Raw genomic sequence first — 15,605 nt, forward strand, 5'->3', positions numbered from 1 at the left:
TAAAAGGGTTGAGTGAGCAATATGAGACAAATAAAATTTAGCTTTTCTAACCTAGAATGGAAAAAAATTATAGGAAAATACTGTTAAATGGAATAAAGTTTGTAATGACTGGTAGATTAGTAGGTGAAATTTAGTAGTGGACCAAAATTTAATGAGTTGTATGTATTTTTCATGAATCTTAATAAAGAAATGTATCTGAATTGTTGTTTTGATGGACACAATATGTTTAAAATGCCGGGTTTTTTTGTAAATATAAAATGAATGGAACAAAAATGGCTTCCACAGCAGCATCGGGGTGTACTCGAGTGGTAGGCAAAGCTGGTCAGGATTTCGAGGCAGGACTTTTCGCTATAAAATGTGTATTGTATGGGTACATTGAAACCCAACATTTCAACCAAAAACAATTACTATGTAGTTACATGTAATGGAAATATATCGTGTCTCTTTTGTGTGCTTTGCATCTGACTACTGAGATCCAGCCTGCCATGTTTTCTCGCTGACTTTCATATGCTGATGTAAAGCGTGAGCAATAAATAGTCGGAAGCCCGCGGCTGCCATGTCAGGCTTCTTGGCCAACTCCTACTTTTCCCTTTCCTGTGACGGTACAGCTGATTATCTGGCAGCTGCTTAGTGAGAAGCGGCTCTCTCACATACAGCACTTTACATTCGGAAAGTTTCAGCTCCAGTCCGGTTCGGGACACACACACACACACACACACGCATACAAATGAACACACAACGTGATGAAGAAGTGGCGGAGTGAAACGCGCCTGCTGGCTTTCCAGGAGAGTCGTGTGCTTCTGCTGTGCGACTCGCGGAGCTCAGCGGCGCACTGAGAGAAGCGCAGTCTTCCCGCAGTCTTTCTCTATGAAGTACAGAGCCCCAGACACCGCAACATGAGAAAACCCAAAATCAACCGCATGGCGCTTGCTATGTGCCTGGGCTCCTTCGTTATGCTCATATTTTACTTTCAAAATCACTTGAAACCAGGTGAGTGCTTTTCCCGTGCTGAGTTGATCTGCTCGGCTCTGATCCGGCTCTTCATTTGAACTGTATCGATTCCTTGCTGTCCGCTTTCTAGTCTTTTTATGTTTTCTAATAGAATAACTTTTGCCCAGCAAATAAAACAGTCGTTATATCCAGAATCACGTCATGTTTATCTTATAGTGAAATGAGTTTATTAGTAAAGATGCTATATTTTATATTAGGCTATAATTCGATTCGAGTAGCCATAAAAATTCTGTATGTTTGTGATAATTCTAAGGATGAAGAACAATATAAAATATTCTATATGATATTATTGTATATGTTCATATAGTATAGGGTAAAGACCTGCTTGATATTCTCTGGTTGATTTATTGGAATTTTTTGTTGTTTGGCTAAAATTTCTTTAAAGTTGCTTCGTCTATTTATTGGCATATTCGTGCATCTTTGAGATTATTCAGAGTTATATGTTGTACAGGGTCGAGTTCATGCATGATCAGTGGAATAAAACAGACTGAATTAAAACTAGACACTGCCAACACATCAATGGAACATTTCCTATGTGGAAACGTCTGTGGTTGGAGATTAATGAGTCTAGTTTTGCTAGTTTGTGTGTGTGTGTGCACATGTTTGTGTAGGTGGTGATAAGCTCTGTAAAATTGAGCTAAATGATGCATCTATTAATATATGTTTAGTTATATTTCAAATTTTCAAGAAACTCTTACAGCACTTCTCTCTTACCTCTTCTGTTTTTCCCTCCCTCTAAGCTCACCCTTCTGCAGTCATTTTTTTCTCACAATAAGAGCTTTTAGTCAGGGCTAAAAATGTTTAGATTTGTCAGCAAGATGGTTGTATCCGTGGGGTCAAAATTATGATCCAGCTGCCTGTTTTTTATTAAACAAGTCCAAGTTGTTTGCAGTGGTTTCTGCATTTCACCATTTACATGAGCAGTAATGAATGATTTGTAATATTGATGTGATTTTGCCACCAGTGAGTCTGATCTTGATGCAACTTGGCTTTTATTGAATTGATGGTTCTGATGCCAGCCACTTGAACATGTGTTGCCTCTTTTCAAAAATCCAAAGATGTTTGTGAGTTTCCTGTTGCCACTCCACCCTTCTGTTTTGAAACGAATTGTTCATGTACTTTCATTAAGACTTCAATACCAACACCTGCATGCTGGTGTTTATATAGACACCCTATTCCTTTACAATACATATAAAGACCTCCTATGTTTATATATATATATATATATATATATATATATATATATATATATATATATATATATATATATATATATTTATATATATATATATATATATATATATATATATATATATATATATATATATATATATATAGTATAGGATATCTTTGGATGTAGGAGCTTATATTGAACTAAGAGACCAAAATTTGTTCCAGCATGATCTTAGACCTAATACCCCCTTATATAGACCCTGTATGAGACCAAATTATTTACATCACATGTAAGCAACCAGCACCAACTAATCTGCCAGCTCTGAAATGGCTTAAATATTTTGGCCAATCTATTGATTAGCACTTCTGTATTTTATACAGAATTTTTATGCTCATTAAACCATTCAGTGAGGCCTCATGTCTTATGGAGGAGTAATGACCTCCTAGATAGAAATGTACTTTATGCTATAAGATAAAGGCAATCAGAAAGAATATCTTCTGGTTTGTAGTAATGACTTTAAAGGGGACACGTGGACTCAAATCAACTAAATGGCCCAGAAATCATGACAGTCGCAAATTACTGTATATATCATATTAACAGCATATATGCACTAATTGACCTGATCATGAATTTTATGTAAAGATCATGCTCTATATGTAGCTAAATATTAAAGCAAGTGTGAACAAGTGAAACTGAGTAATGATTGCTTTATTATTGTGTGCCTTAAAGCCGAAATGATTGTGATATATATAATATTTACAATTTGAGTGTAGAGCCTCATGTTTAACAAATATGGATGAAGGTAAATTTTTGCAACAACTAAAAAACATTCATATAATTAAGCAAAACCAAAAAAATGTCTCTTTTGTCATATCTCATCTATCAGCCAAGGAGGGCAAAAACTAACATGTGCTACCTTAAAGATACACAAAATCATCTGTTTTAAACTTCTGCTGCTACGACACCAGATCATCATTAGAGCAGAGTTGAGAATTCTCCACTGTTTCTATTGCTGTTTATAGTGTTGTTAGTATTCAAACCCATTGTTTCTTTAGTTGGGGAGTGACTGACCAAAATTGGTGCCAGTTACTATGCCAATTAACCATTATGTCTTCCCTATTTTGAGCTAATACTCATCTCATACTCAACCTGGTTTATATTATGAGAAATTGCACTCAGACCATCACAAGCTGACGCTTTCAACTAAATGACATAAAGCACGAGAAAACTGTCAGGTTGGAGTTGAACAGGCATCTGGTGAGTGTGGAAACTTGAACTGTAGTAGAGAAAGAGAGATTTGGGGAATATATAAAACTAAACTCCAGAAAAATATTCCATATTAGCAATTGGAAATAAAGGCATCTCGATAATAGTCAAATTTATCAGGGATTTTTCCTGTTGTAAGATCAAAATAAGCAAATTATAAGTTTATAAAGATAAGAATTTTTTTTTTGTAATTAGGTATATTGGAACATAGAAAATAACTAAAAAAATTGCCTATTAAATTATAAATGAACTAAAGTCTGAAGTTAAAATTTAAATGTACGCATTGAAATGACGTATAGATTTAGGCACTTTTGAGTACTTCTCAGCTGAACTTTGTTCCAGTATGACTGGCCTTTTCATCCTCCCCCTTTCTCTGAACTTAAGCAGTGTGTGGTGGGGAATGTTATTATTAATCTATGCTGTCTAATGCTTCTGGTGTGCTAAAGACCTTACGTTTGGAAGAATGCACTATCGCTGACGCATTTGTTTTTAATCTTTCATTTGAACTGTTCCTTTCTGTTTTATATTGATAAAACTTTTCTTTATTTTAGCATTATTTCTGATTTTGCAGGTTGCAGTTCATACTTATTATACATAAACAATTATAAAAAAAAATTATAATTATTTAAAAGGCAGTAAAATAAGTTATTTAAAAAATCAGACAGGGAAAAATAAAAAATAACGGCCTACTTTTATTTGTTCTTTGTTGCAGATGGCCATCAAAAATAGCCTAACATTCAGAGAAAATTCCAAAATTCCTTGGTACCCCTTACTGGGTATAGAGTTGCCCTCAGCCCTCCTCTAGCAGTACACGTCTGCTGAGGGCCTTCATTTCATGAAGGTCTGCATACAGAACGCCCTTCATAGTCAGCACAGGGACCCACATTATGCTCCTCAAACTCCCTAAAGTGAAGAGAGAGAGAGAGAGAGAGAGAGAGAGAGAGAGAGAGAGAGAGAGAGAGAGAGAGAGAGAGAGAGAGAGAGAAGGCAGGATGTTGGTGGGGGAAGCCACAGCGAATCTGAATCTAGAATTCTCTCTCTGTGAATAATCTGGGCCTCAGTGAAAATAGCAAAAGATTTCTAACAACAACTAAAACATGCAGCATGTACATAGAGGAATGTTATTTTAGCTAAAGTGAAATTCTCAAAGGATATAATGCTCGTGTGCTCGTACACACTGCTGCTATTCAGCTTCTAGAAATTCTAGTTTGTCCTCTGTGTTTGTTTCTCTGCCGCAGAGCTGCTTGATCAGGGAATTTATATATAGTGCTGACACCTATGTCTAAAATCTACTCGTTGAAGGATTCAGAACAAGGTGGCACAATGCACACAGCAAAGGTTCACAGTGGCACGGATGACTTGGCACCAAAGAGCCAAATGATCCGAACCCAAGAAACTGTTTCAGGTGAAAAGCATGGCACAGAAAGTTATAAGTTATATGTTTATCGGTAGGTGGTTTTAACAAACCAACTATGTTCTGCAGTTCACATATTTGCTTTTTTTTTCCTCATTTCACGTAATGGTTCAAAAAAACCAATTATAATTTTGTTGTTGTTGTTCTTAAGTGGCTTAGAGCCATGCTATAATAGCATCTCTTGCTAAGTAGGTACATAACCCAAGCCTTACCCAAGTACTGATAATCAGCCACATGGTGTTTATTTCACTTATAAGGCAAGACATTACTATATTATCTATATTGAATTCATCACTTTTTTTCTTTCTGTTGCTACTCTGTCTTGCACTTTTTTCACACGTGGCTGTTTTGTATGCTGTGCTTTTGCATCCTTTTTTTGGTTTTTTTTTTTTGCATTTTGTTTCTCATTTTCACTTCAGTCTTACCTGACATGCTTCTGTTTAATATTGCCACGAGCACAGAAATGTTATACAGTGGTGTTATTCAGGTATGTCACGCCCCCTGGGCGACTGGCCCAGTGCACTACTTTGAATTCCATTAAGGTTTATTTTTAATATTTTACTCAGCAGTGCAAACATTCTCACCCTTTCTCTGTCTCATTCTTTCTTAATTCATTAGATATAACCATGTGCTCTGGTAAAGTTTGACCACTAATGTAACTTGGAGTAATCTTCACTAGATAAAATCTCTGATTGAATCTTTAACTGAAAAATTCAGATTTTTTTTTTATAATGAGCTTTTATGTCTCTTATAAGCATGCTTTGTTCAGTGTAGTGCTATTTGATTGTTTGTCTTACAGGATAATATAACACTTTCCAAATGTGCAGACACTCTGTACTTCTGGGTGGAGGCTGCTTTTTCAGACAATTTCAGACTGTGCTAAAAGCTGATCGTTTTTATATGACGTACACTCACCAGCATCTCTATTAGTAACATCTGTACACTTGCACAATAATGCATCATGAAAGCAGCACTACACATAGAATCATGCGGATATACAGGAGGTCAAGAACCGCAATTCATGTACACATCAAACAATCAGTATGGGAAAGAATTGTAATCTGCATGGCTTTGACTTAGTACCAGGTTGATGGTACCAGATAGGCTGGTGGAGGATTTTATAAACCACTGTTCTTCTGGGAATTTCACACACAACAGCCTCAAGAGTTTACACAGAACAGTGTGAAAAAAAACCTAAAAACATCTAGTGTGGGTGGCAGTTCTGTGGGTGGAAATGCCTTGTAGATTAGAAAGGTCAGAGGAGAATAGCAAGACAGGTTCAATCTGTAATGAAAGATACATTCATTCAAAATAAGCACTCTACAACAATGTTGAGCAGAAACACATCTCAGATTGCAAAATGCATGACTACATTGGGCACAGGCTTACTCTTGCCACTTAGATACAAAAAAAAAAAAAAGGATTCATTTAGATTTTTGATACAATCATGCTGATTGTAGGGTCAGAATTTGGCTTGAATCCTCAAAGCCTGCCTTGTGTCAACAGTTGAGGCTGCTGGTGGTGGTGTAATGCAGTTGGGAATGATTTCTTGGCACAGATTGGGCTTCTTTGAGCATTACTTGAGTTAAACCTTTGAGCGTTATTAGAGTCTCAGCCTACATCAGTGTTGCTGCTGACCACATACATTGCTGCAATATATTGTCGGTGAGTGCATTTTCATGTGCTGTGACATATAAGGTATGATGTGTTGATTTAGGGCAGTGAGGGTCATTTTTAAATGGTAACTTGAGAGTCTTTTTTTTTTCGAGTGTGTTTCAGGTCATCATTGGTGTGGACAGGGTGAGTGGGTTCAGTGTTCACAGACAAGTGCAGCACTACTTTGCCAAGTCTCACTGGATCGTGGACATACACGCACACTCACACACTCACACACACACACGCACACACACACACACACACGGACACACACGCACACACACACACACGGACACACACACACACACACACACACACACACACACACACACACACACACACACACACACACAAAGACTGAGAGAGGGAGAGAGAGAGAGAGAGAGAGAGAGAGAGAGAGAGAGAGAGAGAGAGAACTTTACTCCTAAGCCACTTTCCTTACTGACATTTACTTGGCCACATCACATTTTCTCACACTCACCCAGTTTCCACAAACTCATTCATTATGTTGAATGATTTGGTACTTATGTGCACAGTATACTGATTTTTATAGCAATTAATAATAAAACAGATTTAGAAAAATGGAAAAAAGTTACAATAATTTAGAATTATTGCAGTGGAAGCCTGAAATCATTAATGATCATCATTAATAGACATTCATTTTCAAGGAAGATGATAAATTGGCTTGTGGTTTTTAAATATCAAAATATATTTAGTAATTACTGCTATAACCATATGTGCTCCCACACACATTGATATGTGGTATATGTGAAGTTTTCCTAGGTTTAACTTATTAAATAAACGTCATTAAATGCATATAAATACTGCAACATGATGAGTTTGAGGTTGTTATGGATAAAACTGAAAATTTCAAAAGCCTTAATAGGATTTCTCTTAAAATCTGATTTATGTGTTGTAAAGAACTGTACAGTTTTATTTTATAGCAGCCACAATACCCTAGATTTTGTCTCTTTATCCAACAAATGTAAACCTTTCTACTACAGCAGTCTTTAATTTTAATGAATGTCACAAGAGAAATCTGTAGTAAATGTGTGGACATTTGTGCAGTAACAGTGGTCTTTTATAAAAGAAAAAGTAAACAAGTAGTTTTTATATTGTTCATGTCGTTAGAGTAGTAGTTGTTCGTAAGTTCCAGAATACGATGCAGTTATGCAACACAGTTGTGCTGAGTTACAATTGAGACTTGGATCGACTGATTTGTGATCCAAGAGATGACAAGATTGACAACAGCATTGGAAGCTTTTTTGTGAGAGTAGAATGTATTGATGGATGAGGACTAAAGATTTCAGCACTAGAGCACTCCTACAATAGTCTTTAGCCTGAGATGAAGCAGGTTTAATGAAAGTCTAAATGATGTTTATTGCAAAATTGATGGCACAAAAGCTCATGTCAATTCTACTCAATTCTTGTTTAGTGTGGATTGTATAGTTTTGTTCAACTTTGTTATAGATGTGACATGAGATGTGCAGTTTTTCTAAGACAATGATAAGCATTTTCGCTTCTGAGACCTCCAACTGAGTTCATGAATATAATGAGTGGTAGTATGTGTGTTGAGTATGAGTATGGTGGATACAGGGTGGAGGCAAAGCCAAGCATGCAAAGGAAATTTGCCTTGCTTATCAGAATTCAATCTACTCTGTTCACCATTGAATACTCCCTGTAAGCATACAGTACCTTGCACGGACACAAACACAGGCTAATGTGAAAAGAATGTAGGCAGAGTTTCATTTTTGAAAAGTTATTGCTTGACAGCAAATTCTAGAGAGTAAGAGGTCAATCCAACTGTACCAGAATACATATTGTTCTGGGGTCATGATTTTCCTTTGCAGTTACACCAGGTCTGTATAATTATGAGACTATGAATACACGGATCTTAGGTCTGCACCTGGATGTCTGTTTGAATTCAGACCTTGTTTTCTTCTCTTATCTATCCTCAGTTTCCTATTCAATTTTAATAGATTTATTCCACAAGACTTAAACAACTATATATTTCTAAAAAAAAACACACAGCTTTCAATGGTTACCTTGTAAATGTTCACAGTTAAATTTTCTACAGCTAAGGTCAGATACATTATTAGGTTTGATCTTAGCTGTTTAGTTTGACATGTTCCGAACAATGATTGATGCCTGTAAGTCAAGTATGTGTAGGTCAATTTTATAACACCTCATTTTTTGTTTTTAGCCGATCAGACAAGATTCACAAGAGTCTGTAAACAGCTACAATCACTGAGCATATTTTTCAATACAATACAATACAATCTCAAAACAGAATCAGTATTATTACACACTTGTATTAAATGTATGACAGAATAGGAAGCTAAAAATATTCAAATATTTTGGGACAATAATTATTTTAGGATAAACATTTTTTTTGCTGTTTGAAAAACAAATATTTGTATATATACTCTATAAATGAATTGTATATATTATAAATAAAAGTAACTATGACTATAGCATTTGAACTGTTTGTAATTATAGTATACATTTATACATTTTGCAGATGCCCTTATCATGGGTAACTGACTAGTGTGTTGTAGTTTCCCTAAAAGAATGCTCGTTCAATAGTTTATGGTTTAAAACTGTGTTTAACTAAAGCACATAACTCATCATTTCCAGCCTCCAACTAGGAAAAACAACAACAAAAAATGCCTTCAGGAATTGCTATTCAGAGCTCAGCATGTGACGTCATGTAAACATGACCTCTCACACAGCCAGAACTAAATAAAATATCACTTTACAATTCTGCATGTGTATTGTAGTAGTTCATTTAAATCAACTAACACAGATACATGAATTGGTTGATGCTTGTTGCTTTGCTCCAGAATATTAGTTGAGCAAAGGAAATGTCAAAATCATCTGCTTTCCATAAACTCATTGTTTGATTTTGGTCTGTAGGAAAGTTGTGTCATTGTAAATGCAAGGTACAAGTGTTTTTAGGCTGTTACAGATGTTCACAAACAAACACAGAGAAAGCAAATATATTGAACCCAAAATCACTTTTTTTGTTAATTTAAATGCCATATGGCCAATACAGATATGTTTTGCAGCCATCTTCTGAAAAATATAACCACAAAGTTTAAGGCACATAACTCACTAGGATGTCAATCTATGCAATAGATTTGATTACCATGGGTTAGAGTGAAAAATCTTGAGTGGCCTGCAATAGAGGGCCGACCTTAACCCTAATGATGGTTAAAAGGATAATATTACACCAAATGGAGACTAAATGTAGAATGGGTCGCTCAAAAAGCACATACACATCCAGTCAGCTATCCACAAACATTTGTCCTTGTAGTGTATCTGTCAAAAGGGCAGATTCTGAAAGGGGTTTATCTTTCTTTGCATAATGGTGATTCAAGGCCTTAAGTGTGAATAAGGCTGCAGCTGCATGTGTAATGAGCATAGAGTATCACTCTTTCCATTACACAGTTCTCTCTGATATTTATGTCGATAGTTGTAACGTATATAACCTTTTGGAACTAAAGCCTCTGGCCTTTGTGTGGATGTGGGAGTGGCAGAGGAAATATGGTCAGTCTGTGGCATAGTAAACTCTTACTCATGGAGCACACATTCAGGCAGTTTTGGTTGTTGTCTCTAGTGCTAAAAGAGAAACAGAATTGCTTTTAACTAAGTTAATAATATTTTTGTAAGCTACTATTTGGATGAACGCTTTTAAATGAGGGTGGGTTTATTTTTGTGTAGCATTCTTTCCATTCCTACCATTACTTTCTGTTTTCTGGACTCCTTTAACAAAAGTGCTTATACTGTTTATACAGTCTTGTTTTTGTGTCTCTTTTGGCATCAGCACAGGACAGTGGGCAGACCCGAGGACCCAGGAAGTCTGTAAGAAGCCCACTCCAAGCCCTTTATACTACTGACCCTGTGAGTATCAATCACAGAACACTGCTGTCTGACGTGACACTTTATCATCTGCCACACGCAGTTTTATTAAATCCAAGAGACACACAACAAAGCTGTTAAATCTACTGCTATCTAAATTAAGTCTGAGAAAAATGGATTCACCTTACTAATGCTAAAGACACGCATCGGGACAGGAAATAGTAATGTCCAACTCAGGGATGAATCATAATTATGAACTTTCCAATGACAATTGTGTCTATTAATGTCAGCTTTATTCATCTTTTTAATAATTTATTAAGTATTCAAACAATACATCCCAGACAGAAAAAAAACTTTTGACTTTGCTTGTATTTATTCTTTATTCTTTTTCTCTATTTATTTATTTCTTTATTCTGAATGAAGGTTTTTTTTGTTTTCTGACATGGCTGTCTTTTAGTGCTTTGCACATGCCAATCTACATGATGTCGTCGACAAGCTACTTTAGAATTAGCTGAAAAGGCAAACTGGCCAGCTTGTGCCATTGTGCCAATTACAAGATCCACACCTGTCATCACAAAGCTGACTAGTTGGACTGTTTGTCCTTTTCTGTCATGTTTCTGTCCCAAGATCCAGTTCTATAAATTGTTATAATGTTAAAAATAATCATGTTACTATGAGAAGTTACTTATAATGTTGGTAGAATAATAGGCTATTGAGGCCAATGAGTATAAAATAAATCTATACTTTATGCACCATAGTTATATTTTTTAGTTGTTTATCTCAAAGTTAGCATCTGGAATTCATGAATATTGATAAAAGTGCCAAAGCTTTTGCTATGTGCTGAAGATAAGCAGTAAGAATAGAAAAAAAAAAACATTTTACTTTTACTATGCTGTTTAGGTAGAATGTTGATTAGCTAACCCTTGGTAAATGATTCAACAACCCTCTTAAAAATAATGAGTTGTATATTGCTTGTGTTACAGTTAAATTAAGTAAATCACATTTGATTATTCACAATGGTCATTTCAGAACAGTTGGCCCAGAAAACTGATTTAACCCAGACATAATAAATGAATGAGCTTTTTTGTTTGTTTTCACAAAAAAAGCTTTAAAATATCAGTACAAGATTATTGCTTTTAGATGGGGGTGTTTAAATCAACAATAATAATAAGCTTTAATTGCAGCGTTTTTCATGCTGGCCATCTTAAATATACATTGCTCCAAACCTGAAAAAAGAAACCCTCTTTCTCATTACAAGTTCTTTTTAATATGAGTAACATTTACTATCCTTTACCATGTCATTGATTTTTCCGGGCTTTTAATGTAATTCCAAAAGCTGGCTTGGCTCCTACAGTACCTCTCTGCTCTCTTTATCTGGGCCCCCTTCATTTGGGTGGGAGTTGTGCTGCGTTCTCAGGTTTCTCACTAATGTCTAATAAACGTCCCTTTAACAGCGAGCTCATCTGTATGTTTAGGCCAGACGACGCGTGAAGGAAATGCTTTTTCCACGTGGCCACATTTTTTTTTGCCACCTTCGCATAGGGAATGAACGGTTCTTTCACATCACAGCACACACTGTTAAGAGTCTAAAAAGATTGATGCATAAATGTGTTCTAGGGTCACTGAAACAGCATATGTGTGTAAGGCTTTAGTAGGCTTCAAATAGCCAGAATGAAAGAGACTGACTTAAATCCACGAACATCCACTTCAAACAAACACGCATATCTCAGATATAATGATAGGCATGACTGATTTTCACTATGTAGCTGCTATTTGGCATAATTTGTAGACTGGTCTCCTACACAAAGACCTGTAGTGACACAATAACTGGGTAAAGGCTGGGTTTACTCCTAACCTAGGAATTTCCCGGCATTTAAGACTGTCACCACAATTCAGTTTACTGCAACACAGACAGCTGCACAGTAAATAACAGCCTCAGGATAGCTCTCCTGCCTTTGCTTAGGACAGACAGGTAAATACGTGCTCCCAGTGTGCATCTGGTACTGAGGAAAAACACATCTGACTCAGTGGGTAAATGGAAAATTACTCAACCCATGACTTTAATTTGAAGACATTGGCACTCAGTACTGCGACACACTATTGAGAGTGAGAGAGGGTTTTCTCTGCTGTCTGAGCTGCTACACAATTAGAGCTAAACGTATCTTATACAAACACTCAAAGCAAAACAAAACAGAACAAACACTCAAAGTAGAAAAACTACTCTGACCAGTGTGTCATACTATGAGAAATGATTAAACTGAATATGAAAGATTTGGCAAGTAAATTAGCAAAGATAGAAGAGATGTATGAGAGAGAATATAAAAATACAAAAACACAGTATATGTTAGAGGGGTGTGAATATTACAGCTGAAACCCCAACAAATCTTTAAGAAATGCCATATATAAGAACAATTACATTTAAATGCAAGATTATTTACAGTTGTGTCTGACAACATTGGCTCATAGTTTGGCAAAAATGTTGTACATGCTTGCAATGTTTCCTGTTAAAGTCTATCTCAACCTTGCAACAACTACCCGATCCATCCATAAGAATGATTTCAGTATGTTCTTCAGTATTGTTTTGTGAAAAGAAAATGTGTGAAACATTTTTTAAAGACATTTTGATAATAAGCTGTAAATTTACATTTTGTATAAAGACTTTGGGGACAGCCTGTACATTATTTGATTATTTCCTATCACTGAATAGAATTATTGTTACTTTACAAATGTTTGTCAGTACTTGACCTTAAGATTGACATGTGCTTTTTGAACATCCCATTCTACATTTAGTCACCATTTGCTTTTATAGTAACCTGCACTCTTCTGGGAAGATGTTCCACTAAAATTCGGAGTGTGCTTGTGGAGATTTATGCTCATTCAGCCACAGGGCCAATCAGGTACATCAGGTACTGATGAATGGTGAGGTGGCCTGGTGTGCAGTCAGCGTTTTAATTCATCCCAAAGCTGTTTGATAGGGTAGATTTCAGAGCTCTATAGCAGGCCACACAAGATCTTCCTCTCTGAATTCCAGATACAGTCAACCATTGCTGGTATAATAACTTTTCACTCTTCTGGGAAACAGGATTACCGGCATGTAGTCAGCTTTCCAGTTCATCCCAGAGGTGTTCAATAGGGTTGAGGTCAGTTCTCTGTGCAGGACACTCAAACTAATCCATTCCAACCTTAGCAATCCATGTCTTCATAGAGCATACTTTGTGCACAGGGACATTGATATGCTGGAACAGCTTCGGGTCTCTAAGTTCCAGTGAAGAGAAATGATAATGCTACGGCTTTAAAAGACATTCTAATAATTGTTTGCTTCATGTTAACAGATTGAGGAAGAATCACATATGAATGTGATGGTCAGGTCCCATAGATACAGTAGTTTGGCCATATAATGTATGATTTGCTATAAGATTAACTGTGGTGACAAGAGGGTATGGATTTCAAAATGTCATGGATAGCTGAAAAGCTTTATAGACAAGCTTTTGAGAATATTATCCGTCTCTATTTCTCTCTCTCTCTTGCAGACAGAATTGTCTCCACTTCAGCTGATGCATCAAAGTCGGCGTGACCTCCTGGAGGATGTGTGCCACTCTTACACTAACAAACGTCGTGTCCTGATTCCAGAGGACCTTAAGCATTTGATCGTGGACGATCACCACGGTCTGCTTTACTGCTACGTGCCCAAAGTCGCTTGCACGAATTGGAAGCGCGTCTTGATGGTCCTGACAGGTGATGCACAAAGAGACCCGCTTCAGATTCCCGCCAATGAGGCGCACGTCCCAGGCACCCTACGCACTCTGTCTGAGTACTCTACCTCTGAAATCAACCAACGTCTACGCACCTACCTAAAGTTTGTGTTTGTGCGTGAACCCTTTGAGCGGCTTGTGTCAGCGTACCGCAACAAGTTCACACGTAGCTACAACACAGCCTTCCATAAGCGCTACGGCACCAAGATCATCCAGCGTCACCGTGCTGAGGCAAGTCCAGAGGCACTGGAGCGTGGAGATGATGTCTCGTTTTCTGAGTTTGTTCGCTACCTGGTGGACCCAGGCACACAGCGTGAAGAGCCTTTCAACGAGCACTGGGAGCGGGTTCACTCTCTCTGTCACCCCTGCCTCATACACTACAACATTATAGGGAAGTATGAAACGCTGCAGCAGGACTCCAGCTATGTGCTCAAACTGGCCGGTGTGGACGACGAGGTCACGTTTCCCAGTTCAGCCAAAAGCACACGCACCACGGCAGACATGGTTGCCAGCTACTTTAAGGATATCAGCTTGGCCTATCAGAAAAATCTGTACAACCTGTACAAGATGGACTTTCTGCTTTTTAATTATTCCATGCCTGCCTACCTAAAGTTTACATAAGGCCTGGTGCCTTGTACTAATATTTACAGACATTTAAAAAAAAAAAAAAAGAGTTCTATTTTTGTTCGCACAAGTTAATCTGTGAATACTGAATGCAGTGGAACTGCAATTATCAATTTGTACGAATCTCAACTTGAGTGATCAAGTTATGAACTTGAGTGAAAGCTTTTTGTTCACTCCATCAAAAATGTTATATTCGCTTGTCTTTTCAGCATTTTTTTGCATTTTTATTTAACTTTTTAAGGTTGGATTGAGAGAACACATTAAAGTACAAATATTTGGGTTGCAGATTCATGTTGGGCATTGACCAGGATGATTTCTCAGAGAAGGCCATGCGCTTTTCTTTCAGAATGCCAAGTGAACACTGACTTTGCCTTCCCTGGGGTATGTTTTTGTGGAGAAGAGTTAAGAAACATACCATCAAAGATTGTTGTGATAAGTGTTTTTCTACAAGAAGTTACCAATTTTAGCAATTATGGACAAATCATAGTGCTTTCTGCTTGTGCCTTGAGGGTGAAGATTTTAAGGCATCAGAATCTGCAAGGGTAAGAAAGAAAGTATAGAAACATGCTATATTCACAGAGATAAAAAGCATGAGATGTTATTTATAAACTCAAATAAAGCAGAAAATCTGGCCTCTGTTTGCCCACTCTTGGGATGGAAACTTTTGTGTGCTTTTTTGTGTTAATATGTTTTTGTATATATATATATATATGATTGATGTGTTTGTACAGAGCAGTATTGCTACAGGATCTGGGGTTTATCCTTGGTGAGCATGTTTTCTTCTTGTGTGTGCTCTATTTTTCTCCCTCCTTCCAAAACCACACCAGCAAGTGAATTGGCTATTCTA

The 15,605-nt window shown here is 36.9% G+C and overlaps 1 protein-coding gene across 1 annotated transcript; it reads left to right on the top strand.

Moving 5' to 3' along the window:
- The first annotated feature begins 601 nt into the window (after positions 1–601).
- Positions 602–15,419, top strand: LOC310736092 (carbohydrate sulfotransferase 11-like). The gene is made up of 3 exons (XM_083559498.1): positions 602–990; positions 10,348–10,424; positions 13,913–15,419. The coding sequence occupies exons 1-3, from the start codon at positions 897–899 to the stop codon at positions 14,753–14,755; spliced, it is 1,014 nt and encodes a 337-aa protein (XP_083415624.1). The 5' UTR covers positions 602–896; the 3' UTR covers positions 14,756–15,419.
- The last annotated feature ends 186 nt before the right edge of the window (positions 15,420–15,605 follow it).

This window comes from Silurus aristotelis, assembly GCF_946808225.1.
Source record: "Silurus aristotelis genome assembly, chromosome: 2".
Classification (NCBI taxonomy): Eukaryota; Metazoa; Chordata; class Actinopteri; order Siluriformes; family Siluridae; genus Silurus; species Silurus aristotelis.

Excerpts from the sequence above, each read along its gene's own strand:
- LOC310736092 (XM_083559498.1), top strand. The coding sequence starts at position 897 with ATGAGAAAACCCAAAATCAACCGCATGGCGCTTGCTATGTGCCTGGGC. Across the intron at positions 991-10,347 it reads TCAAAATCACTTGAAACCAG|CACAGGACAGTGGGCAGACC; the intron begins GTGAGTGCTTTT and ends TTTTGGCATCAG. Across the intron at positions 10,425-13,912 it reads CCCTTTATACTACTGACCCT|ACAGAATTGTCTCCACTTCA; the intron begins GTGAGTATCAAT and ends TCTCTCTTGCAG.